Genomic DNA, 26599 nt, shown 5'->3' with positions numbered 1-26599 from the left:
TACTTTCTGAACCTGAACTTTCTACCTCTGGGTACAGCACATTTCGGCAGGAGACATATCTGCTGCAGGCCAAAAAGATGTCAGCACAACAGGAATCTGCCTGAGATAGACCTTTATGGAGTTTAATCCAAACAGAACCTGCAGCTCCTTGCAAAACAGATTTGGGTCTCCTTGTCCCTGGAGATGCCGATTCCACCCAGGTTCAGTGGTCTCTGCAGTATCACAGACTGATCAAGTTGAAACTAACTTGAGCTGGTGGTGTGGTCAGGGTGTAGATGACATCGCTAGTATTTTGGTTTATCATGGCGTGGACTCTGCTAAAGGCACTTGCTTCATCGCACAACTTGTCTTTTGTCATCTAAACCGTCAAGCATTTTTACTCCAGGATTAACCAACTAACCAGACTCACACAACAGGCCAAGTACTCTTAACTACTGACCTGTAACAGTGCTCAGGAGTACAAGTGTTTCAGGATCCTAAAGACATTATGGATTTAAATTTACATTTTACATATTAAGCAGACACTTTTCTCCAATGTAATGCACAACTGAGGCAAATAACACACTACAAACGTGTGCTGTTAAATAGTCAACCACAAGAACATAAGTGCAGCTAGGCTGAGCTTCCAATGCATGCCCAAGTACGAGTGTAAGCAGTATTGGAGAAGGAGCTACACAACAGCTGTAGAACTATACAACATATACTCAACAACTTCTAACAAAGCAAGAACCTAATAAGACCATTCAAGGACCAGAAGTGCAACACAAGAACATTCAGGGAACATAATGAGGCATCAGGCTAATAGAGGAATTCATGGAACAGATGGGTCTTGAGGCATTTCTTGAAGGTACAGAGGGAGTCTGATGACCAGATGTGGTTCAGCAACTCATTCCACCATCGGGGAACCACACAAGAGAACCATCTGGAGTAACACTTCTCATGTGGTGGAGAGAACTCCAAACGGCATTGGTTTGCTGACCGAAAGGTTCACATTACTTGTCCATAGGTCATTCCTGATTTTTTTTCAGTCCTTTCATTTAATTTTCTGTTGACCACCAGATCAGGAATGATGTTATTACAGTATGAAGTGAAATAATACTTTACAGCACCTTTATACAACACTGCCATCTACTGTTTTACTTTTATTATTATGAAGAAATATCCACTTATCGCTTGCATCTGTCCACTTACTATCATTTATCCGGTACAGAGGAGCAGTGGGCCTGGAGCCCATCCCAGGAAGCCCAAGGCACGAGGAAGGGGACACCCCAGATAGGATGCCAGTCCATTACAGGGCACGAGAAAGGGGACACCCCAGATAGGACGCCAGTCCATTACAGGGCACGAGGAAGGGGACACCCCAGGTAGGACGCCAGTCCATTACAGGGCACGAGGAAGGGGACACCCCAGGTAGGATGCCAGTCCATTACAGGGCACGAGGAAGGGGACACCCCAGGTAGGACGCCAGTCCATTACAGGGCACGAGGAAGGGGACACCCCAGATAGGATGCCAGTCCATTGCAGGTCACATCCCCTTACACTATGGTCAGTTTAAAAACAACAAATTTCACACACACAGAGCATGAATGGGATTTGAACCCCCAGCCATGGTAGTGCGAGTTAACAATGTCCCAGAATAGCTCAGTTGGGAGAGCATTAGACTGAAGATCTAAAGGTCCCTGGTTCGATCCCGGGTTCCAGCACAAGTGCAGGGTGGGCTGCCAGCCTTGGTTCCATGGTGTAATGGTTAGCACTCTGGACTTTGAATCCAGCGATCTGAGTTCAAATCTCGGTGGAACCTACATATTGTGGGCAGTGGTGGCTTAATGGTTAGGGAAGTGCACTTGTAATTGAACGATTACTGGTTTGAATCCCTGACCAGCAAGGAACCACCCCTGCTATGTCACGATGTCACATATGGGTTAAATTCAGAGGATACATTTTGTTGTGGAGCACTGTGGTGTGCTAACAATGACCACTGATCACCAAATTAAGAAATTAACAGTTCCACCCCCTGCTTCGCCTTTGGACTTCACAACAAAGCCTCTCACAATGCCCCCACCCGGCAGGACAACAGGACAGTGTTAGAAAAGCTTTAGTGTAACAGTCTGATATGATTATATTAGTATCAGGTCTCCCCTTGAGAATTAACTTAATCTATCTAGATTACTAACAAGTTGCTACATTTGCATTATCGGTAGGATTGGCCTAGCTGAGATACTAAATTATTGTAGAGAATTTGAACAAATTAATTCATTTTATAAACCATAATTATATAAAATCACCTGCTCTCTCTAGCTACCATGGTGGCACTGGTGGGCCCGGGTGGAGGTCCCAGTTCAGGTCCAGAGAGTAAAAATCCAGGCCAAGATTTTGTTTCAACCAACCAGTTGAGTATCTGTGACCGTGGCTCTTTATACTCTACTGGTTGGTTGAAACAAAATCTTGGTCCGGACTCTTACTCTCTGGACTTGAATCCTTATCCTGTGCTTACCCATTCAGCATACAGTACCATAAAATGAATGTGCCTGACAGGTGTGTCTGTGTGTTTAGATGACTCAGAGGAAAGGTGCAGTTGAGGCAAAATAGATTTTTCTTTCTCTTTGTTCATTTGGTCTTAGTAATGCCACAACTCATGCTGGCCCACCCACACTATCATTATTATAAGGATGAAATTCAGCTCAATCAAATTCGATGAACAAACTTGTCTAAATGCCAACAAACCTGCCAGTATTTCTGGGCACCCTTTCACTAAACATGGCCAAAGCTGTAACAAACACATCCAGTAGCTGATATCTACACAGTCCTACTCACAGAGATAAAACTGTTAAACATTAAATGCCTGGACAAATCCCACCGGGAGAACCACAAAGGAAATATCAGAGAGAGAAACCCTGACCTGAATTTAACTGAAAAACAAAACAAAGCCAACTAGCATATGTACTTCTGTGTTTTTTTTCTCACTCTCGACTTTTCTGACACTATGTAAGTGAAACAACACAGCAGTAGGGGACAGGTGAGAGTGTGATAGAGTAGTGATCAAAATTAGAGAATGAGTGACATTGTTGTAATTATCAAAGTTGCTGCTTATTTGAATTCAAAGTTATTCTAAACATAAATAGAAGAGATAGATTTTAATCGGATTTCATCAGTGAAAACTATCACACATCACAAGATAAAACAAGGAATTCGAAGAAGGTATGTGATCCAAATTAGAGAATGATTTGGTATACTTGACAGTTTTTGGTTCTAATCTGAAATACATCTAAATATCTGGCAAACCAAATTTATTTGATGACATTGATAAGGCATTTTGCAAGGTGGTGGTCCTCTCCAAGGTGACTGAAACCCTGCGACCAGAGCTATAGCCAGGACTTTTAAAATACAGAGGGCAAAAAATGTTAGTCCTTCCTAGGTGTGCCCCATAAAATACTGAGGACTTGACCTTAGTGTCCTCAATGAAGTCTGTGACGTCAGGTTGTTCAGATGAATACCGATGGGGTGACTTTCTTACCCTACTTTGTTATTCTATGAGCATCATGTGACAAATATTGAAGCTGTACAAAGAAATCAAGTCATTCAAATCCAAAAAAAAGCTCAGTCACCCAAGTAAGACCAACGCTAGGTAGCAGGATGTTAAGGAAACTCTTTGTGGAGGATCAATTCAACACCATAGCTGGGACTGCTTTCCCGATCGGTTCTGGACAGGACAAGAATTTGTCTTGACAGGATCTTGTTGTTTGGGACAATATGGACTGAAAGCCCACTCTGCAGTGACCATGCCGCTCATCAGTAAGTAGAACAAAAAAGCAAGACGAGCCCTTTGCTGAGAAGCATGTTGTGTGGACAGAGTAGAACTGGTCCGAAGTTTATTTCAGTGACGAAAGCAAGTGTAATTTAGTTGGCTCAGATGAGAAACATTACGTGTGATGGTGTTTCCACCAAAAGCGTGTGAAGAAGTCAGACAAGTTGGGAAGGGCAAGTGTCACGGTGTGGGGTATGTTCTCTGCAGCAGGAGTCAGGCCTCTCATATGGCTACGGGGTAAGGTGAATGCGAATGAGTATCAGAACCTCCTTCAACGACATGCAGTTCCCTCCCTGTGAGCATAACCCAGTCGGCCAGTCATTTTTATACAAGGCGATGCCCCTTGCCACACTGAAATCGGGTGAAGCAATTCCTTAAAGCTGAGGACATCTAGGTGATGAAATGGCCAGCCCAAAGTCCTGATCTGAACCATACTGAAACTATAACAATCTGCAATGAGTCTAGGGTCCTTGTGATCATTTGTCCTGAAATAACCGACTACCTTGTTTCCCTAGAACTAGGCAAGTAACTAGTTAAATTAGCTGTTTTATTACATGTTGCAGAAACCTAAAACCAGATGAATTTCATTCACGTTTACTGGTACAAATACCTTACTGGTTCCCAGCCCAGTGTACATTTTTGCTCTGGCAGATCTCAGATCATGATGTCCATGGGCAAACCACGTTGCCATACCTGCACACAGGGCCATAACAACGATATTTAAAATACTGAGGTGAAAAGTGTTAGCCCATCCTAGGTGTGCCCCATAATGGATCATGGTTATTGGAGTTACAGAAAAAATACTGAGGACTTCCCCTCACTGTCCTCAGTGGTAGGTAAGGGCCTACCTGCAGGGTAGGTCAATGGCTGACGTCCCCCAGCCTATGAAATCCAGCACATCTACAGAGTATGGAAACCCATTGGTGAGACCATCATGGACCCCTCCTTCCCAGAGCACCACCTGTTCCCACGACCCACTTCTGAGAAGTGTCACAGGTCCAATAAAACCAGAACCAACTAGCATTTGAGCAGCCGCTCTTCCAGAGCAGTCCTCATGGTCGAAAAGAGACCCTAGTATAGACTTCTGCCTGGACTGCACATAATATAGACAAAGAATACTTAATTTTGGCATTGAGTGTTAATTTTTCTGCAGGAGTGATGTGCATGGTGTCTTCCCTGTATCGTGCATCTATGTGGAGCAGGACTGCACCAAGACAAATTTTATTTAAACGGTGATTCGCTAAATGACATTTCGATTACCGCACAGTAAAGTAACCGGAACTCTACACATTATGACATTTATTTCCAAGCATTTTTATCCCAGATTTCTGTTACAATATTGTGACATACTATTTGGTTGAAAGTATTCTTGTTTGACAAATAAGTAGCCAATGTGGTAATCACGCTCCTAGTGAGGAAAAGATGGTCGCAAGGTTAATTCTGCCAGTGCTGAGACCATTATTTTTTGTCTGATTCAAAATATTGCCAATTATAAATAAATGCAGTTACCGTTAACTTGGTTTTCCATCGCCGTTTGACAGGCGTGTAGTTGTAAAAATTAACTGCAAACAAGTGTTGTGCATATAAGAAACAATTTCAAGCAAAATAGCCATTCGTACCTTGATGGACCTCAAAGCGCGACTTGTATGCGCGTACCTGTGAATTCGCCTAAGTCGAAGAAAGCAGGTATGGGACACACATACTGATGAAAAAAAGGGAAATACGTAGCGTACAACTGTAGAAACTTGCCATAGGATGCCGCCCCCTTAAATGATAATCGCTGGGAATCAGGATAAAGTGAAACCAGGCGCCCTACTTTCCCCAGCGCACCGCACGCAGTGACCATGTCGGCTTGGAACAAGGCGCATTTGAAGGTCATTTTAATTGGCAACTCCGGGTGAGTTTGACCGTTTAACGCCATCTGGCATTAGGGTAGGCTGAGCTTGCTGTGGTCTTTCGGGCGCGATTGTACTTCTGCAGCATTTCCTTGGTCGGAGTCTCCTTAACATCTATGAAATACGGGGTCCGCTTGGAGACTTTTCGGTTCGCGTTTGCTACTTGAATTTATTTTCAATTTCCCCCCTCCCCACGTTTCATTCTGCGGCTATTAACCACCAAGCTAAAAGTTAAGAAAATCCGCCAACAAAACATGGATGAAACAGTGCGCGAGGTCAACCCAGAAATATCACGTTTTAAAATAATATTGTACGATATCAAGTTTTCCACAAAGGCGCGTGGTCAAACAGGCCAGTTCCCAAGATGTCCATTGCTGATGATATTTTTGGTTCTGACCCGACTGTGTGAAACATCACCTGGCAGTTTCTCACCGTGGTCGTACTGTTTGCTTAAACGTCGAGCGGACGCAGAGATAATACTTAAATTTGCATGAACGTTACAAATGTAACAAAGACAAGGTGACCGAAAATTAGCCATCTAAACTGAAAGCTAAAAGTCGTATTGGTCGCAACATAAGTATCAAATTTACTCTAAATACTAGTTTACGATTTAATAGTACCTTGGGCAATATGACACACCTTCAAAACGCAGTTATGAAAAAGATTAATCTTACAAGAAACTGCATACCCAATAGCGAACAGCTATGATTCACCGACCTTTCATACCAGTAAGGGCATATTTTCGTATCCGGGTATTTTTTAAAGTACTTTTATCAGTACCGGACCTTCGGATTTGTTAGACACCCTTTCAATCCGCTAATGCGTGAATTACACGGTTTGTTCACTGTAGTTTGAATTCCCGGTCCAGCCCCCTGCTCGGTCGCCCGTGTGTTTGTCCAGTAGGGTACCTACCGCCGTGTTTATCTACAGGGTGGGGAAGTCCTCGTTCATGAACCAATATGTGAACCATCGCTTCACCAACACGTACCGCGCCACCATTGGGGCAGACTTCCTCACCAAGGAGATCACGGTGGACGGCAGGCTGATAGTGCTGCAGGTATGAATGGAAAAGTTCATCTTGACCGGATTTACATGCAAGTTACCTGAAAGCTCTAACAGCCAAACTGGTATATCACTTCCTACTGTCTGTTTTTTTTTTTTCCTTAATTAGCTAAATTATATTCCGTGTACAAGAGGCATTGTGCTGTAGGTAGATCACCTAAAAGTGGCAAGTCCACATGCTGGTAAATTTCCCCTGCCGCCTCCTTGGGGCAGATCTGGGACACTGCAGGCACCGAGAGGTTCCAGTCCCTGGGTAATGCCCTGTACCGAGGAGCACATTGTTGCCTCCTGCTGTTCGACGTGAGCTCCATGACCTCCTTCTCATCGCTCAGTGACTGGCTTAAGGAGTTCCTGGTGCAGGCTGATCCCCCAGAACCAACCAGCTTCCCCTTCGTAGTCATCGGTAACAAGACTGACCTGCGAAAGCGAGAAGTAGGTCAAGATGCACACAGCTCTACCCCTGAAGCCCGAACAAGTTTATGTTTGGCTGTGCGTGCAGTTTGATTCCTTCTATATTTTCCATAATTCATGCATCTGAAGTACAGCAAAAGCTTATGTTGCGATAACAGGATGCCCCATTTAGCTAACTTTAGCAAGACACCTAGTTTTAAGAAAGGGGAATCTGGATGTTCTCAGATGAGGATTAGATGTTGGAGGTCAATCTTTGAAAGGACAGCAGATGCCTTAGGGACAGCATCAGTCTCAATGACAACAAACTGATCCTGCAGGTGCCCCAGCGTCTGGCATTGGACTGGTGCAAGAAGGTGGGGGCCAAGTACTTTGAGGGGAGCGCCAAGGAGGGTGTGGATGTGGACAAACCCTTTCAGACAGCGGCCCGTGCAGCTCTTCAGCGGGTGAGTTAAACCCAACATCTCCGTGTATAAACGCATCCTTTGGCTTGTTATACATCCTGTAGAAGGTTTACATTTAGCATATTTTTCCCTTCAGTATAACACCCACACGCTGGAGAGCACTGGAAGAAATATCCAGATTAAGGTTGAACAGGTAGACGACACACCAAAAGCCCACTGTCTCTGCTGATCTCCGCCAGTCAGTATGCTGGCTTTAATGACCTGGATGAAGAAGGTGCCACTGCGGGGATGAAGGGAAAGTCCAAGACTCGTTCAGCTAATGGGCTGTTCATGACAAAAAGTTGCTCGTTATGGCCTGTCAAGTGTAGTATTTGTGTGCAAAATTGTACCAGCCTGGGATAGAACTCAGGAAAATCAAAAATGACATAGGGCAGTTGTGGGCTCCAAGCTCAGGTGCTTTGTGTAGAGATGGATTACCCTTCCAGCCTAGAGGACATAAATCTACTTTCCACTAGGCAAATGAAGTGGACCGGGACGTTGATGCAATTTTTGTTCAAATAAATCCTGGAGAAGAGGTAGGGATTCAGCTGAAATGGCTCCAATACTTTCAGAACTATATGAAAATCGACAAGGAGATGGTATTTCAGTTTGTTTTATAAGTCAAGACACAAAAAGGCAATCAAGAGATGACCAACATGTAAAAATGCTTATTACAGGTAATTATATAAAAAGGCCAAGATGTCTTCTTGCTATATGAACTAATATACAAGTGAGCCACACTGGCTATGCCAATAATTATACCCTAACCCTGCTATCTTGCCCAAACTGGCCACCTCCCCTGTTCATGTTAAACACCCCACCCCTCCAAAAAAAACATTAAAGTTAAAAAAAAAAAAGAAAGAAAGAAAATGAAAAGAGTGGACTCTCCTTCTACACACCTGGGGGGGGGGGGGGCTGCAAGGATTCATACCCAAAAACTTGCAACTTAAGTCAAAGTTCATTCAGCACCACCTCACCCAGAACAAACACAGAACCAGAGATGTGTGCTGGAAGCAGAGGACAGGGAACTGAGGAAACTGCCTCGTTTATGTGCAATATGCTCATGTAGGGTTTCGGTTTGGCATCACACGTAAAGCAAGACAAGCGCTGAAAATGTGTAGTAAACAGTAACTGCACTCCTGACTGAGCGATCCCTTCAAGTCCTGTGTTTGCTCACGCAGTTGCTTGCTTTAATAGCACAAATATAAAACGTTCATCCTTTCCGGTTTCCTCCAACAAAAAAAAAAATGCAATCACTCAGATTTAAAAGCATAGTGCACCCCCCCCCCCCCCCAGAATGCCACTCCTCAGTACACAAACACAAACTATGAGGATGAATGGTAGTTTGGAAAAGGAAAATGCACACTGAGGTACATACACAGGGAGGGGAGGGGGAGGGGGAGGGGACGACTTAAAAATACAAAAATAAAACTACAGGCAATACCATCATTGCTTACTTTAGGATTTTTGTGCCTGTTCTCTCCAAATCTTTAGCTTAATTTTTCTTTGTCGAATTGTGGCAAAGTTTCCTCCACCTGCTCTCCTTACAGGGTAACTGCACACAGTGATGACAAAACAAGGAGATCTTGTCCAACAATGTGGCAGACTGTCATCCCCTCACCTCCCTTTGTCTGAGAACAAGTGCTTCATTTTGTCACTTCCTCCTTTTTGAAAGCTTCATCACTGCTGCCACCACCTCACCCACTATGCTCTCTCATGCCTCCAACCAAAAGTCTGCCATCTGACAATGAGCAAAGCTGTGCCTGGTTTCTATGTAGTCCTTCAGCTGAAATTAGCCTGAAAAAGTTCTGAAATGCAAAAAAAGAAAAAATTTCCAAAAATGAAAATGTAGAAAACACATCACCATGGCTCTTCCACCGTGACACGAGTGCGCATCACCAATCAATGTGCTTTTCCTTCGTTTTGCTTGAGGAAACCGAGAAATAAAATCACTGGTTGAGAATAGGCGTCCATGGCACCAAGATGTCCTGGGTGGAGCAACAGTCTCTCTCCAGCCAGTTTTATATGGCCGTCTTTAAACGGGCTTAGCTTCAGTCGAGGCGGTGGTGTAGCTGGGCAGAGGGCGAGAAGGGACATCACCACCCGGGTGGGGGAAGGACAGAGCAAGTAGGGCCTCGGGGTTTCACTGGTCCGAACGTGCCTTCTTGGGGCCGGTAGCCTTGCTGTAAGACAGACACAGAGCGATTTAATGCGAGTTCACTCAGGACAACAGTCACTCCCCACTACCACCATTGAGCAAATGAAGGGATTCACGCTTGGACAAAGAACTCACACATCAGGGGATGAGACTGGCCTCTTGACAGCTGGTTTCCCGGCGGCACCATCTCTGCTCGATTCTAGAGACCCGAGTTATGATGCGTTAGAAAAACATCTCAGCAGTTCCCCACAATGCAGGTCCATTCTGAATTCAAAGCCATTTTGAAGTCACATAGCTTATAAGAAATAGGGGCACAAACAGGCAGTCTAACCTGCTGTAGATACTGCCTCTGCAGACAGAAGGCTAATGGTCTGCTGCCGAGAGGAACTGTGCTCACCTTGCAGCCACCGGACCTGCGTGGCTGGGCCGTAACCCTTCTCGTTGCGTGCAGCGATGCGGAAGATAATGGCGGGCTTGGTTGTGTAGTCGATGTGGGCATTGGAGAGGCTGGAGGTCTGCACCAGGCACGCAGGACTGGGTCCACAGTAAACTCGCATAAAGGCCAGCTGGGCTGGTGCCGCTGGGGTCTTGGCTTCCCCTGCCTGTGAGCTCTGGATGGCCAGGTACACAGAGTATTCCACAATCTTCCCCGACGTCACCGAGGGTGGTTCCCACGTCAGGTGGGCACCATCGGGGCTCTGGTGAGGAGCACAAGAGAATGAAAACAGGGTCACAAGTGCCGACCAGTAAAAACAGGACAACTGCAAAACAGGAGGGACAAAACCAGCTGCTGACCTTGCTGATCTTGATAGCGCAGGGCGCCCCAGGGAAGCCAGGCAGGCAGGTCTTAAAGGCGGAGATCTCTGAGAAGGATCCGCGCCCACAGGCATTGATTCCAGCCACACGGAACTTATAGGCTGTGCCGGGGTGAAGTTCTACCTTCTTCATCTGATTGTAGTCTGGAACAGCCCCCGAGTCATCCTGCGACAGGACAGGCCTCACAATGCTGAACAAGCATCACAATGACTACTATCAGCTAAGAATTAATAGAAGAAAAACCTAGACTTCAGGCCTTTTTGCTTAAAAAGTATGACAGTAAACCCTCCAAAGTTTATAGGTTGGACTAAGCATCCTTAACAACTATCCTAGTATGTGCCCTCATCTGTAAACCAAACTGCAAAGACTCACATCAGTAACAGGCGAGTCATCCCCTGGAACGTAGTAGTGGGTGACCACCATGTTTGTCACCTTGACTATTCCCACATCAAACCACTGGTTCTCCTTCTTCACAGGGGCCTTGACAGGGGTGGGAGGGAGGTTCGGCTTCTACAGAAACCCAGAGAAAAGCGAAGATTCCAGAGACTTATTGCGACAGAATTTTTACACAGCAGATCAAAACCAATGCTGTACAACACAGAACAAGGTTCTTGTTCATGAGAACCTTAGTGTTGTGTCTTAAGAAAGGAGTCGTCGTGCAGCTTATTTGCATGCATCACGATAGACAAAGACATCTAAAAGAAACCAAAAGCAGACACAGAATCAACTACAGGCACAAGGTAACACTCACCCCAGCTGCCGATTCAATGCCATTAGCCACCTCTGTCTGTGTTTTTGCTGGGGTCACAACCACCACAGGCTGAGAGGGTGCAAATGTGCTAGACGGAGCCAAAGCTGGGGGACAGCAGCAAGGGACGTTGGTGGGCATGAATAATTGGAAGTCAAAGGAATACAAACTGAGAATTCACAAAATGACATGACAGCATATAAACAGGAAATGTGTAACAAATTTCATCACCATAAAAAAAGATGCCAGCCAGCGCAAATATATACAGTGACTCATATCCTCACATCATACGCTGTGCCAGGTCACATTCCCACAAATTCTTGGTACCTTCTAGAAGTCTAAATAATTACAGTGCACGTTACAGTTCTAAAGCAGCTGTTCAGGAGGGCTCAGTGCCGAGCACACCTAGACCTTTGTGCTGTCCGTGCGATACGGTGATACACTCACTTTCGGCAGAAGTGTGCGGCAGCAGCCCCGCCACGGCGCCAGCGACTGCGGCCGCCATCTCGCCGTGCCCGTTGCTCTCCGAGGTGGGATCGTTGAGGCTGTCGGCGGGGGCCAGGCCCTCGGTGGGGATAACGGCCTGGGCTACGGCCTGCTGCTGCGCGGCCGCTGCTGCCGCCGCCGCCGCTTGGAGCTGATGCTGCTGCTGCACCAGTGCGGCCAGTTCCTGCTGCGTCAGCACGATGGGGATGGTGGTGGGCTGGTGGCCACCCTGCCCCGAGTCTCCCTCCCCAGCGTCTGCAGGTCATGCAGAAAACGAAAGAGAGGTCTAGGCCATGTCCTTCAGCTCCCCAGGACAGCAACCCAGTCTGGTCCCTGGCACTCACTCATGACTGCCTGCTGAGCGGCCTGAAGGACGGCTTGGATGGCCAAAGCCTGAGCCTCCTCGGTGGCTGCGGCCTGCGCCGCTGCCTCGGCCGCCTCGGCCGCCGCTGCCTCGGCCGCCGCTGCCTCGGCCGCCGCTGCCTCGGCCGCCGCTGCCTCGGCCGCCGCTGCCTCGGCTGCCGCTGTCACGGCCAGCTCCTCTGGGGTGAGGCCAGTCACCATCAGGGTGGCAGAGTGGCCCTCTGACATCAGCTCTGGGGGCAGGGCGAGTGCCTCGGTATTCTGCACTGGGACGGCCACGTCCTCAGACTCCGCTCCCTCAACCTGACAGCCAGGGTGCAGGGGCTGGCGGGACAGCAGGAGAAGGGGAGGGGGGGGTCAACATAAGCTCATTCGAAGCATAAATGTCCACAAATCAGGAGTTGGGGCTCATACCTCAGTTTGCTCTTCCTGACTGGGCTGGGTTTCCATGGCAATGGGCAGAGCCTCCATCTGGCCCTCCACAGCCTCCGGCCCCTCCAGGCCCTCCTGGTCCTGGCACTCCGTCTGCATGGACTCCAGCTCTCCCTGCTGGGCTGCTGCAGCCTCAGCCAGCTGCTGCAGCTGCTCCTGCGTGATCTCCACAGAGACTTCCTCGCTGCCTGCCGCTGACTCCGTAATGGAGGCAATGGACTGGGGGGGGGGGGGGGGGACCATCAAGAACAACTGGGTTACCAATTCAAAGGGAATCCCAGGTTAAATGCAAAAACAAAAATTGTTTGAACAAGGCCAGAAGAGTGCATCTGTTGTTAGGGACTTACCGGCACAGAGGGCCCAGGGGCAGGAGTGGCTTGGGTCACAGTGGTGATGGCTCTGCCCTGTGTTGTCATGGCAGCCACCACAACTGCAGATGGAGCAGGGCTAGGAAGGACATCTGTCACAGCTCCCTCTGCAGCATCACCACTCTGCTGAGCTGTAAAGCCAAACACAGACATGGACACAAGCTTACGTCACAGCTGAACACAATAGTCAATTTCAAATTCAATGCTTCTTAGACTGGGTCAAAATTCAAGACCGATTTTTCCCACAGAATTTTTTCATAAAAATATACTGGGGAAAATCTTGGGGGTCCAAATAAAGTTGTAGGAACCGTCCAACTTGCCTGGGGATGCAAGTTTCACTGATCAGTGGCCCTGTTTTCAAGTTATAACCAATTTTCAGTGCAAACTGGAAAAAGTTCCCGTTTTTCACAAGATTGCATGGCTTCAAAAATTCATTGAAAATCTGGGAAGTGAAATTTTAACGAGGACCCAGGGAAGGGAATTAATAGTTCTTCCCAGTGACTGTCACCTATTTTTGGCTTGCCCTTTTCAATGGAGGATGTACAGACTGTGGGTGGTACAAGGCAGAACTGCAGATGGCACAGCGGGGGGGGGTTACAGAACCAAAAATAACACAAAGACAAAAGGATGGAAACGCAAATATAATTAGAAAGTTGTTCAGAATCACTTGGCCTTGACCTTAAATTCTGAAAATACTCAAGACATTTTGTGACTTAAGGTCCCTGCACAGGAACGCTGCACAAAGAGCATTTCAACCCCCCACCCCCCCCCCCCAGGACTGTACCTGGGCCTTCAGCAGTCTCCATGCTGCAGGTGGCTGTAGTGGCCGTGTTGGTGGTTCCGGTCTCGTGGGTCTCACAGGGCGGGTTCGAGCACACCCTCTGGACGGTCCCATTCTGTCCAGAACCCATGCCAGACGAGGCCACCGTTGCCGTGTTGGTGGTTCCGGTCTCGTGGGTCTCACAGGGCGGGTTCGAGCACACCCTCTGGACGGTCCCATTCTGTCCAGAACCCATGCCGGACGAGGCCACTGTGGCCGTGTTGGTGGTTCCGGTCTCGTGGGTCTCACAGGGCGGGTTCGAGCACACGCGCTGCATGCCCATACCGGACGAGGCCACCGTTGCCGTGTTGGTGGTTCCGGTCTCGTGGGTCTCGCAGGGCGGGTTCGAGCACACGCGCTGCATGCCCATGCCGGACGAGGCCACCGTTGCCGTGTTGGTGGTTCCGGTCTCGTGGGTCTCGCAGGGCGGGTTCGAGCACACGCGCTGCATGCCCATGCCGGACGAGGCCACCGTTGCCGTGTTGGTGGTTCCGGTCTCGTGGGTCTCGCAGGGCGGGTTCGAGCACACGCGCTGCATGCCCATGCCGGACGAGGCCACCGTTGCCGTGTTGGTGGTTCCGGTCTCGTGGGTCTCGCAGGGCGGGTTCGAGCACACGCGCTGCATGCCCATGCCGGACGAGGCCACCGTTGCCGTGTTGGTGGTTCCGGTCTCGTGGGTCTCGCAGGGCGGGTTCGAGCACACGCGCTGCATGCCCATGCCGGACGAGGCCACCGTTGCCGTGTTGGTGGTTCCGGTCTCGTGGGTCTCGCAGGGCGGGTTCGAGCACACCAAGGTGACCGTGCCAGGGGCATCCCCCGCACCTGCCTCTGCACCAACAGGCTGCTCAGAGGTGGGAGATGCCAGGATGGAGACAGGCAGGTCATGCACAGGCTGGGCCTCCACACCACTGGGTGTGGTTATCAGAGTCACCTGGGTAGGCTGGTTCAGAGACTGCATTTGGAAAGAGGTGGGAAGCCCAAACATTTAATTACAACCAATCAGTCACTGACAAGCCACCCCATCACCTTTCCTGGCAGAATAACAGCTAAGCGAGCATCACCTGCATGGTAATGGTCGGGGTGGGCAGTGGAGAGGCCGACGTGAGGCTGGTCTGGGCAGCGGACACAGTGATGGCAGCCGGGTTAATGATCTGACTAGACAGCGTGGCGATGGTTCCCAGAGTGGTGATGGGCGTGGCCAGCGATGCGTTGGCGCTGACTAAGTTGCCACCAGCCAGGCTGCTTGACACTGTGCCAGTTACAGTGCCCAGTGTCGTCACTCCTGAGGGAACACAACCACAGGTGCATCACCGGTCATGACAGACAAGCACAGACACAGACCGCTACTTCTCAGCTACTCCTACTTACCAGTCGTCCCTTTCACCACCAGCGTGGTTACAGTTGGCTTGACAGTTGACATAGTGACGGGGGTAACCAGTCTGACTCCACCCATGGGAACAGTTCGCAGGATAGTGCCCGGCTGCCCTGGTGCCCCCTTCAGAACAACCTGTGTGGAAGGCAGGTGGCTTCACATGAAAACATTCACAGACATGAGATCAGTCCTTCCTGTATCAGGTGGTGAAATTCTCCCTCCTCCCAACAGCTTCTCAGGATTGGATGGACCCAGTAGGTTTTTTTTTTCCTGCTCAGCAGCACACAATCATCCCCACTTCTTAAGCATTTTGTCTCATATTGCAAATTTTTACAATCATAGAATAAAAAAAATGTGTTGGACTAGTGTGCAAGGTTTCTGTGTGGAAAATTATCGGATGATTGTTCAATAAAAAGCATACAAAAATTAAAAAAAAAAAAAAAATCAGACTGTGTGCAAAGGCCTTTACGCTGCGAACACAACCAACCTAAACCCACATAGTACCCTACTCCAGAGAGGCGTGAACATCCCCTCATTCTCAGGATGTTACCTGAGTCAGGCCCTGCTGCCCTGGCCCCGTGCCAAGCTTGGGCATAGCAGTGATGATTTTGCCTGGGGTCCCGGTGCCAGGGGTCATCATTTTGTTGGTAATAATAGTGATGGGGGTCTTCATCCCTGGGGTGTTGGTCACACCTGTTTTGCAGACAGACACAGCTTATGAGTTTCTTAAGGGTCAAGCCCATTTTCCTGGGAGCCCAGAAGGACCAAGCTGGCTGACCTGAAGCCCCAGATTGGGTCACAATGGCCGACATCGGGATGGTCTTGATGATGGTGGTAGTGCCTGGTTTGGCGGTAGCCGTCGGCGACACGCTGCTGATCCCCAGAATGGTGGGCTTGTTGCCAGCGCCACCGGCCTGAGTGGTGGTGATTATGGTGGCGGGTTTGCCGTCAGCCGATGTCACCAGCTTCAGGATGGTGCCGGCCGGAAGGGGACCCTTAGTCTGAAATGATCATCAGTAGATTAGAAAGTGAAGTGGTTTTTATTCCATATTAAGGACCTGGACAACCATGCCACATTCGCCTTGCTTTGGCAGATTTGTTTTCCTAACAAACTACATCAACACTCACCTGTATAATCTGAGTGAGGGGGTTGGAGGAGGACTGCCCTGTCACAGACATCACCTTCCCAAGGTTTGATATCTGGAAGAGGAACATGCCAACTAAGAACCTGTATCAGGGGTTAACGGCTTGGAGCCTAGTGGCTCAGACCTAAGATAAGATCACAGTGCACCTGAATATCCTAGGTGACCAGCAGGTGACCAGCAGGTAATATTACACCCCCTTTCCTCTTACCAGCGTTCCTCCCCCTCCCATTGTGATGGGACTCTTGACGAGGGTGATGGTCTTTGTAACGCCACCCACCACGGTGGTGACGACCTGGGCCTGCTGAGCCACGGTGACCGTGCCGGACTTGTGCACAGTGATGATGGGTCGTGTGGGCGTGCCGGGGGCGGAGCCGGCAGGCGAGCCCACCTGGGCTGCTGCAGTCTTCAGCAAATGGGTGGCTGGGTTGCTGACCTGTCAAGATAGCAAAAACAATGAGAAACTAATAAACAATCACGCAGGAATCACAAAAAAAAGAACAAAACTAACAATCCCTCAGTGTAAAATTCAACATAAGAGCCCCTTAAAACAAAGCTGATGCCAAGTGATCATACATCGAAAAACTACCAAAATTACCAATAACTTACCATAACAGGTGAGGCTACCTTGACGGTCGCAGGGAGCGTGGTGGATCCCGGGGTTACAGCCACCGTTTTGACCATCGTGGCACCGGCTGGGACATTCAGCACTGTGGCCCCCGGGGAAGGTGGGATCTTTTGCGTGGCAGCTGCCGCTGCAGCTAAGGCAGCCATGCCGCTCATCTGGGGGCTGCTTCCTATTGGCTGGAGCAAACAAAGAAAAACCTCAGCCGCTTTTGTCAAACATCCCACAGCCGCCAGGTGAATATTGAAGCCGTAAAACAAAACAGAACCCAAAGAGACGGGTCACATTTGTGCCACATGCCATACCGTGCCTTGGGCATTCTGGGCAGGCATGACCATGCGGACACCTGCCGGGAGAGAGGTGACCGTGACGGGGGACTTCATGGCCTGATTGGCCTGCCGCACAGTGACAATGGAGGCTCCAGAAACGGACTGTGGTGCTGCCACCTTCAGGATGGCTGGGGAAACATATCATGTCTTAAAATAGGGGTTTTCTGGACATCAGGTGAGTAAGTCAGATGCAAGCACTACAGGGGACTGGAAACCTACCAGGGCCCCGAGTTGTGGCAGCAGCCAGGGGGCTACTGGGCAAGGTGGGCAGGATGGGCAAGCTGGACGCCGTGAGGGAGGCTGCCTGGGGCACCAGGCTGGCGTGTGGCAGGTTCTGTGCAGCGGGGGCTGCCGCCGCAGGGGCGGGGCTCTTGGGCGAGTTGGTGGGCAGCGAGGGGGCTGGGGTGACGGCCGGGGAAGCGGAGGCAGCAGGAATGTCGTACTTCTGAAGCTGCAGCAGGTAGGTGTCGGCCGTGGACACGGTGCCCCAGCTGACCTCCAGGGAGGTGGTGTTGGCACGCACAAGCTGCACACGTGACGGCGCAGGCGGTCTCTCTGCCGGCAGACACAGCGCACACAGTCTGAGTATTCCACTGCTGTCCGGGCTTTCAGACCAGCTGAGACTCATCCAATTCAAATTATGATTAACAGAATCTGCTTAGCTACCTTCCCTGAACTCTGAGTATGACAACTAACAGGAGGTAAATCTATGGCAGGGAGGAGGGGGGGGGGGGGGGAGGAAGAACTCACCCGTCTCCAGGTACCAGAGGTCTTTGCAGCACACCTGGTTGTTCCAGGCCTTGCGATAGCCATCACGACCGCTCCACACGTACAACCGAGAGTTGATGGCCACAGAGCAGTGACCAGCACGGGCCCGGGGGATGGTATCTTCAAGAGTGTCCATCAGGACCTGCTCCCAGGACATCGAGTCTAGAAAAGATGCAGCAATGGCAGCAGCCCCAAACTTTAAGCTTGTGACTATAGCATATTTAACACATAGTACAAAAAGTATAGATTTGCATGAAGGTTGTGTATCCAGCAACTCCACATCTCTCCCTCATATGCACCGATCAAAACCGATATGAGGACGTACCCAGATTCAGACAGGCCAGTGTGTTTGTGCACTTCCATTCCTTCTCATGAGTGGCCACCTTCACATCATCCATCACCAGAGGAACCCATCCTCCAAACACAAACATCCTTAAAGAAAGGGGGAGGGGAGATGACTCATTTGTAATGGGCACAGATATGAAAGCAGTGTGTTCATTTCGCTAAACCAGCCCATGTCATTCAGTAGCCTTCCTTCAACTTCACAGAGCCAATTCACTTGACAGTGTGAGGAGATGGGATTGATTGTATATCCAGAGATGGCTACTAGGCTCCAACTGGCCGAGGAGGAAGAGGCTCACTTGTTTGTAATGATGGTGGCAGAGTGGAGACTGCGGGGCAAAGGCGCCGTGCCGTTCACTGATGGCTTGTTCCAGGTGAGAGAAGCTGCAGGACAGAGGAAAAGGTCTCGCATTCCAGCCCTACAACCACCACCGCAACCGAACTGTCTAGCCTACCCAGCTAAACTCACCGATGTCCAGAGTCCAGAGGTCGCCCAGACGGCAGCCGCTCATGCCCCCGTATATGACTAGACGCGACTTCCCGCTTTCTTTCTCAGTGTAGACCACAGCTGTGTGGCTCTCCCGGGGTGGTGGCAGCACGCCGTAGGTGATGGGGACGTCCCAGCCCACCACACTGGAGCCTGGGCGCAGCTCCAGGGTGTACAGGTCATTAAGGTATCTGGGCCCAAAAGGGATGATGTCACTTACTCAGAACACACAAAAATCTAAAGGCTTCTTTAAATCAGGGGTTTTTAACCAGAGGTCCATGGAATATATGCAGGGAGAATGGTATGTTCTAGTGTGCCCCCCTCCCCCGGCCCCAGTCCATTTTCATTTGCAGGTCCTGGTTAAGAACAGTTAAACCCCCCCCCCCCCCCATTTAAAATTTTGCCTTCTATATCATAGCAATTACTTTCTACATGAACCTCAGATTTCAAACATTTGAATAGACATTTTACTGGAACATAAGCAAATGTCTCAAAGCTACAGCTCAGTGATACAAGTAACATGCACAAACACAATCATTTAGTCTCACTAAGCTACTTTTCAAGTGATGTACATGTTCTTAGCAACATATGAAACAATTTATATTGCAAGCAACAAACAGAAAAGCAGGACCGCGGGAATATCATTAAGGTTTGTGGTACCTGGGAATATTATTTTTGGGGTCTTCACTGTCATTGGCCAGTCCCCCGAACAAGTAGCACTTGTTCCCCACCAGGGAGAAGCTGTGACCCAGGCGGGGGCAGGGAGGGGGTCCATTTTTAGGTGATTTAGGCTTCAGCTTCTTCCATTCCCATCGGCTGGCCTGGAAGAGAGACACCCCCCATCAAGACTGCGCCCATGATATAACCAGTGATAACTTATATCCAATATAAAAAAATTGAATTTGGGCCAATCCAAGCATTTTTTAAACTGATCGATGTCGGCTACCACAGCCCAATACATTTAATTTCCAGGGCATCTAATTTACGTTAGCTGGCCAGATTATACAGTTGTCAGACTGCAAAAAGCCTGAGGCACATGGCTTGAAACTACAAAATTTTGAGATGTCAGCCTTGTGGAAATTTTTAAGAGCTGCCTAGAATGTTTACGACATCATCCTTTCGAGAGATAATAATAAAGTTTTACTTAATACAACCAAGCTAATTAAGCACTTCAGTGACATGCACAAACTGAGGGGCAGGTGCTCAAAAAGGGGGGTGTGGCCAACCAGTATTCCCCCCTCCAGTGAATTATCGTGCTATTGGGAGGGAGGGGACTCTCTACATTTTCACAATTGGGAGATTTAGTATGATTATCAATCATCTAAAACAGCACTTGGAACATGAAACGGTGGCACTTTCATTCGTTCAGGCGAAAGGGACACCCCTCAGCACACAGAAACATAAGGCTAAACAGACAGTCTGCACTGCACTGCACTGCACTGCACTTGAACACCAAAGTGTTACTGAAGCACCAGCACCACCAACATTACCCAAGAAAATGGGAATTAAGCTTAAGGAACAAAGGCCCTCTATCTCCAAGAAGACACCACCTAACAGAGCATGGAAAATTCTTACAAGTCACAGTAAAGTGCTTCATGAGAAACCAACCAGTAAGATTCCCCATACAAAAAGTGTGACTGAACATACTTTGCAAAACATTTAACATTTATTCAAGGGAGTCCTTACCTGCAGCTCGTAAAGATCGTTGCTGTACTTGCCATACTCCACCATGCCTCCAAATACCAGGAGCCGCGTACCATCGCAAACAAAGCCATAGGCGGCACATCCTGGCGGGATATCACCACGCACCGCTGGAATAAACCACTGGTTTGTGGCTGGAAACACAAACAAAGGTCACTTTACACCACCTGTTTGCACATATGGAAAGCAAATGTACATTGCAGAAGGGCAGGGATTAATGTGTTTTACATCGTGTGCAATGTATAATCTGAAGGGGGAAAAAACTACACTCTCTTTACACTCAATTTGCCATTGGTGGTCTTCCTTGAACTCCTTGAAAGTAGGATGAGTCTTGCCTTATCTTTGGTATCAATCAGTCCAAGGCTGAGCTACATCTTTCACATATTTGATAGCTATAGTCATCTGACATTAAAGCGTGCTTCTACTGCCATCTACAGCCATATTTAGCCAACAAATTCTTTGGTGTGACTTCCTGAAAACAAAGCCAAAGCCAACATTTTCCTCTCACACAAATAAAAACAATGCTCAGATTAGGATTACACAGTAAAAAATGCAATGTGAATTTTTTTTTTAATAAATATTGTGATATTTATAAATCAAAAAAGCAGTTGGAAAAAAAAAATGTAAAATAACTGTCAAACAAAAAAAAGTCAAATAAGTTGGTAGTGTTGCCACTAGCTGGGCCAACTAAGCAGTCCAAAAAAATCACTTCCTTTTGCTCAATATTGTCCCTTTGTAATACAAAATATTTTCATACAGAAGAATATACATGAATATGACTAGATCCTGTTGGCTTTCCTCCTCTTCACTTATTTGTTGTTTCTCACAAACGCATCATGCAGTCTATGAATCAGTCCAAAGGCGAGAACAAAAATGATTGTCTCGGAAATGCTCATGAAATGCTCATGCAAAAGCAGTGGAAGTAAGCTTTAGACTCATTTTTAAACCTGTACTAGATAATGCTGAAAAAGAACCATCATTAAAATGTGTGCTTGGTTACTGCCTTACGCAATTGTAATGTATATTATATAAAATCGATTACTCAACAAGTCATCAGATTGTTAGATTTCTCGATTACTGATATAATCGATAGTGACAGCCCTAATATTATCCATAATGCAGAATACCACCGGGAGGTGAATAAAGCCAAAATAACGAGATGATGGTTGAATTAATATACATCTCCATCCGTCAGTTTCCTATAACCGCTTGTCCTATTCAGGGTCGCAGGGGGTCCAGAGCATATCCTGGAGATTACAGGTGCAAAGCAGGGAACAACCCATGATGGGACACCAGCCCATCACAGGGCACACTCACACAAGCACACCTATGGGCAATTTGGTAACTCCAATTAACCTCAGCATGTTTTAGGACTGTAGGGGGAAACCAGAGAATCCAGGGAAAACTCCACAGGGAGGACACGCAAACTCCACAGGGAGGACACGCAAACTCCACAGGGAGGACACGCAAACTCCACAGGGAGGACACGCAAACTCCACACAAATTAAGCAATGTCAGAGACTCGTAACCTGGTCCCAGAGATGTGAGGCGACAATACTATTCAGCGCACCACCATGCCACTCCTCTATATGACACTTTCCCTCCACAGCTTTGCATTTAAAAAGTATAACAGTTAAACCACAGTTATTACACATTTGGCCAACACATTTCTACATAAACTACATACTGGCCTTTGGGTTTAAGCAGGAAGCAATTTTAGAACTAATGACTGACTTGCAGTCTTAGCAATGGAGAATTTTCAAATTAAAGACAGTGGTTTGAGTCACATACAACTAAAATACGTAACAGTAGTAGGAAACATCTAATTTTCGATAACTTCCAGACATTACACTCAGGTAGGGTTGCAAAATTCCCGGAATTTTCAAAGATGGAAACTTTCCATGGGAATTAACGGGAATTAACGGGAATTTATGGGAATAAACTGGGAATTTTCAAAATTGAAGGTTGGCTCTTCTTAGGGAACTTAAATATAGTTGAGCAAAGTATATTTTAGCATAATATTGACAAAAACAAACAAATGCAATTCAAATACACTTGAATATCCATGCCATTCCTTAATCACATGTACAGAGCACATGCTTGCTGCATGGCTATTGAGACCACCTACTGGCACTGTGCATGCCTCCATCACATGTACACATGGACCACACTTTTGAGCCTGAAGGACAAAGAGTATTGAAGGCACACATTTGAGCCTGTGGACTTAACAAGTGAGGTAAGTTTTGATGATATTATGGGAAAATATATTCATTAAATGTTTAAATTGTGAATATCACATAAAATGTATTAATCTGGTAGATAGCAATCTGATAAGATGCTAAATAAAATGCTAGCATCTGTTAGATGCTAAATAAGCCATAGCTAGTATAACATAAAGAAGATGCTAGCTTCCTCATTTGGCTGTTTTGTTTTGAAGATCATTCCAGGGGCTCGTTCTTCGTACGTCGCTAACTCAGTTAACCTTTTGAATGGGACTTTGTGGAGATTTTTGGACAGGGGGCATTTTTGAATGAGCGGGGTTAGGGGATGGTAATATTGAACTCAACATTTCTGTTTTTATTCATCCATGAAACAAGTTATTGAAACGTGTTCTATTCTACTGTACTTACAAATAAATCTGTTGAAAACATTTTGCATGGAGGTTTTCTTATGATTTCTGTTTATATTTATGCTTGGAAATAATATATTCCCAGTTAGTTCTCCTAAATTCCCATTAATTTCCATAATTCCCATTATTTCCATGGAAAGTTTCCAATATGGAATATTTCCAAAATTCCCAAGCTTAACTTACCATGGAAATTTACCGGAAACTTTCCGGAAATTTACCGGAATTTTTCCGCCCCTTTGCAACCCTACACTCAGGTATGCAATATTTCAACTATTTAAAAAAGCAGTGCTATTCCATTATTTTGAATCTCCAAAGAAACAGTTTTGCTGAAAGGAAATACCACGGTTTGTTGCGCTGCCCTTATACTGCCCAAGCATAAATAGTAGTTTTACAAAGAGATGCATTCTGGTTCATAAATGTGAAAATAATTAAATGTAAATGTGAACACACAAGTAAGAAGAGTTGCCATGCATTAACTCTCACAAACGTGAGAAAATACCATATACCGCAGAATAATGGCCAGCCGGCATAAAAAATTTCCACCCCAACCTTATCACAATCCAGCTGGTTGAAGTCCTTGTGATGTAACAATTGCATATGCATAACATGCAATGTCAGTATTAATATTGTACATTGTGCAAGCCTAGCAGATATGCAAATTTCACTTATGTATCAGTAATGAGAAGTTTCCACAAATGTCAACACCATAACTGCTCATTACTGAAAATTACAAATGGAGATCTAACTTCACAATTCTTTGGACCATGAAACACCTAAATCCATTACCCCAAATTCTTGACCGATTACTCCATAAATTGTTTGACACTTCAGTGAACAATGAAGTGCTAAGGCTGAGCTTGCGCGACAAGCCTGGTGAACACCTGACTATTGTGGTAAATATGTGGGCCACTCAGGAGCTCAGCACAAGATTGTCGTTACACTTCTGAGACCACAAGAGACAACATTTGTATTCCAATTACCGCTGCCAGCTGTTCATACAAGTTCTTGTAACATCCTGCTCTCGGTTTAAGCTTTGAATAAACCCTACATGCAAATAGGCATGTTTAGGAAGAATAATACCTATCTTAAAATGCAGCATAGCTAATGGACGGCTGCTCTGGAAAGAAGTCATTCAACCAACAGCGCACTATAACCTATGATGGAAAGCCAAAGGATGTAAATGATAAAAATATTACTGCATCAAATGCTTAAATTACAGATTTGAGCTGGTGTTATTTAGGAATGTGTAAACAATCTTAAATGACCGAATGTTGTTCAAGAGGGCCATGAAAATAGATGTGTCAGTGGATACCAAAAGTCCCCTCCTGGAGGGGTTAATAAAAGCATCATTCATTCTCACATCAAATCAACTGGGGCTATTTTAAAATAACGCCACCTCCTTTAGCAGGAGACAGGAAAGGACATGACTACAATTATCAACAGGATCTCTAAGTGAAATTAAGTTAAAGTGATTGTCATTGTTGACACATCACAGCACACAGGGCATAACAAAGAAATGTGTTCTCTGCATTTAACTGATGCGTGTAATTCAGTGCCCAGAAAGCAGTGCTTGGTGACAGTACCTTGCTCAGTGTACCTCAGTGGTACCTTGCTGGTTGAGGATTCGAACCAGCAACCTTTCAATCACAAGTGTGACTCCCTAACCATTAGGCCACAATGGCCGGTATCTCTACCAGGCAAGACTGGCATTACATGCATGCACACACACCCAAGTACACTTCAGATGATATTCAGGTACTCCAACAAAAGCATTCGTTTTTAAATAAAGGAACAGTATTCTGCTAGATACAGCACACTTTAACAGCATTCTAAATAAAGCGCAACAGAATAACCTTTACCCCAAGTTCAGAACAGGGAAACAGGGCAGACTCAAATCAATGCCGACTGCTCCAGCTTCAATGCAACAGTGATATGTGGGTGTGTACAGCCTAGAATGCTCACAAGCAGAATGATTAACAGCTGGGACAACTAAGAGACCACACCAGTTATTACAGCAACAGCATACAATTTTAATACCTGAAGGTGGAAAATCCTTTACAGGTACTTAATTTCACAGAAATAGCCAGCAAAATTATATCTTAGAAACGCATCACTTCGTAAACTGTATCCGACGTATGAGATGCATGTCATTAGAGCACGCACGTTTACACAAATACATACTTTAGGCTTTATTTTTTTCGTAAGGAATTACGGCTGACTTGAAATCAAAGCCATCTAACTCGACAGTCTGTAAAATCTTGCCAAAATTAATTCAATATCAATTAACTCCACTCTGCATAAAATCAAGTACTTAAACGTCAAACATCCCGTCTCATCGCCGCGAGAGGGCGGCACCCCTAGGCTGGCCTTGCAAGCCAGGCCGCTCACTCGATTATAAAATTTGCACTTAATTACAATTTAATATAAAATGGTTTGTAAACACCCGACACGCCGAGAATAAACTATAAACCTATGGATAAAATTGCCACACACCACCGCAGCGGCATTAGCCAACGTACTACTGGGCGGTGTTTCAGTCGCGGGCAAAATCGTCAGGCGGCACATTCAAACGAGGCCGCCCAGCCGTCCGCCAGTCAAGACAGCCGGCAGCCAAAATGGCGCCGCCGCCGCCGCAGCTCGCATATTACCGGCCGCCGGCAGGCTTGACATATTACGGTAAACCCGCCAACGCGAGAGCTATAAACGGTTAAACTAGTGGATTTTAAGGAAGGTTAAATACGCGGCCAACGCGTGTGGGTGGTGTCCAGTCAGCGCGCGCTGCGTCGTTCATTTTTTTTTTTTGCGCGCCATTTTTCTTTGTATTTCCCTCCTTTCCCAGGACCCCCGAGCTAACAAGGTGGCTAACGCCACAATCGAAACAGACAAATCTAAAGCCATTGACCACGAAAGTGCAAACCACAGCGATACACTGCGACACGTTTGCCTGCATGCAAGTAACGAGTACTGACGTTTTTCTTTGAGAGAAAACGACTTGAATTATGCAGTGCACAAACTGGGTGAGTTAGCCTGCAGACGTAACGCCGGTAACGGATTTTGACAAATCCACCCCCTCTAAACAGTAGGGTATAGTTCTCCCAAAAGGTAATAATGCTCAGCATTAGTAATTTACAAACGTCTACCTGAACGAGTTCTCCTGGTAGTAGCTTTTAACACTGTTAGCCCCAAGCTTAGGCAATTTGATCTCTGAAGTCTTACCTGTGTTGTAGACGTGCAGCTCGTCCACGATGCCTTCGTTCCCCCCACCGAAAACCACCATCAGCTCCTTGATTGCCACCGCCCGGTGTCCATGCCGAGGCCGGGGCACCGGGCCGGACCAGCCAAGGACCCGCTTCCAACGCGGCTGCAGGGCGCCAGGCACCGCGCAACCAGGAGAAGACAT

General features: G+C 47.1%; 3 protein-coding genes, 1 long non-coding RNA gene and 1 other non-coding gene across 7 annotated transcripts in view; 3 read left to right on the top strand and 2 right to left on the bottom strand.

Annotated features, from left to right (window-relative positions):
- LOC111856933 (GATA-binding factor 1-B-like) overlaps window positions 1-5534 on the bottom strand; it is a 14824-nt gene extending 9290 nt beyond the window's left edge. Inside the window, exon 1 of the mRNA XM_072715205.1 lies at window positions 5425-5534. The gene's annotated coding sequence lies outside the window, so the exon portion shown is untranslated. The remainder of the gene's footprint in view (window positions 1-5424) is intronic.
- trnaq-uug (transfer RNA glutamine (anticodon UUG)) lies at window positions 1730-1801 on the top strand. Its single transcript has one exon. It is a non-coding gene; the product is annotated as a tRNA-Gln (tRNA).
- Window positions 5511-8483, top strand: LOC111856934 (ras-related protein Rab-7a). 2 transcript variants are annotated; one of them, XM_023837286.2, is made up of 5 exons: window positions 5511-5702; window positions 6631-6757; window positions 6976-7251; window positions 7491-7616; window positions 7711-8483. In XM_023837286.2, exons 1-5 carry the CDS (start codon window positions 5650-5652, stop codon window positions 7801-7803), a joined length of 675 nt encoding a protein of 224 aa, XP_023693054.1. In that variant the 5' UTR covers window positions 5511-5649; the 3' UTR covers window positions 7804-8483. The 2 variants fall into 2 exon arrangements, with proteins under 2 accessions (XP_023693054.1, XP_023693056.1); XM_023837288.2 differs by having other exon boundaries at window positions 5515-5702; window positions 6976-7194.
- Window positions 8211-26599, bottom strand: hcfc1a (host cell factor C1a). 2 transcript variants are annotated; one of them, XM_023837487.2, is made up of 27 exons: window positions 26416-26599; window positions 20556-20704; window positions 19530-19690; window positions 18852-19060; window positions 18682-18766; window positions 18366-18472; window positions 18023-18202; window positions 17492-17827; window positions 17249-17400; window positions 16928-17122; window positions 16530-16754; window positions 16305-16376; window positions 15955-16177; window positions 15727-15869; window positions 15173-15311; window positions 14866-15086; window positions 13769-14756; window positions 12964-13115; window positions 12599-12835; window positions 12166-12508; window positions 11783-12076; window positions 11339-11442; window positions 10960-11097; window positions 10567-10752; window positions 10169-10469; window positions 9907-9970; window positions 8211-9796 (listed from the first exon to the last, which is right to left on the bottom strand). In XM_023837487.2, the coding sequence occupies exons 1-27, from the start codon at window positions 26597-26599 to the stop codon at window positions 9757-9759; spliced, it is 5628 nt and encodes a 1875-aa protein (XP_023693255.2). In that variant the 3' UTR covers window positions 8211-9756. The 2 variants fall into 2 exon arrangements, with proteins under 2 accessions (XP_023693255.2, XP_023693256.2); XM_023837488.2 differs by lacking the exon at window positions 26416-26599 and adding an exon at window positions 20849-21078.
- LOC111857039 (uncharacterized) lies at window positions 25696-26565 on the top strand. The gene is made up of 3 exons (XR_002841283.2): window positions 25696-25875; window positions 26039-26216; window positions 26427-26565. It is a non-coding gene; the product is annotated as an uncharacterized lncRNA (long non-coding RNA).

The sequence above is a fragment of the Paramormyrops kingsleyae genome, chromosome 8 (genome assembly GCF_048594095.1).
Source record: "Paramormyrops kingsleyae isolate MSU_618 chromosome 8, PKINGS_0.4, whole genome shotgun sequence".
NCBI classification, from domain to species: domain Eukaryota; kingdom Metazoa; phylum Chordata; class Actinopteri; order Osteoglossiformes; family Mormyridae; genus Paramormyrops; species Paramormyrops kingsleyae.
Note: the sequence above shows the minus strand (reverse complement) of the source record. Positions and strands in the feature narration are given on the sequence as shown.

Bases quoted from the DNA above. Each gene is read 5' to 3' on its own strand.
- LOC111856934 (XM_023837286.2), top strand. From the start codon at position 5,650: ATGTCGGCTTGGAACAAGGCGCATTTGAAGGTCATTTTAATTGGCAAC. The intron at 5,703-6,630 runs GTGAGTTTGACC...GTTTATCTACAG, and splicing joins ATTTTAATTGGCAACTCCGG to GGTGGGGAAGTCCTCGTTCA. The intron at 6,758-6,975 runs GTATGAATGGAA...TCCTTGGGGCAG, and splicing joins GCAGGCTGATAGTGCTGCAG to ATCTGGGACACTGCAGGCAC.
- hcfc1a (XM_023837487.2), bottom strand. From the start codon at position 26,599: ATGTCTTCTCCTGGTTGCGCGGTGCCTGGCGCCCTGCAGCCGCGTTGG. The intron at 20,705-26,415 runs GTAAGACTTCAG...TTGTGTTTCCAG, and splicing joins GCTGCACGTCTACAACACAG to CCACAAACCAGTGGTTTATT. The intron at 9,971-10,168 runs GTGAGCACAGTT...TCGGGTCTCTAG, and splicing joins GCAGGTCCGGTGGCTGCAAG to AATCGAGCAGAGATGGTGCC.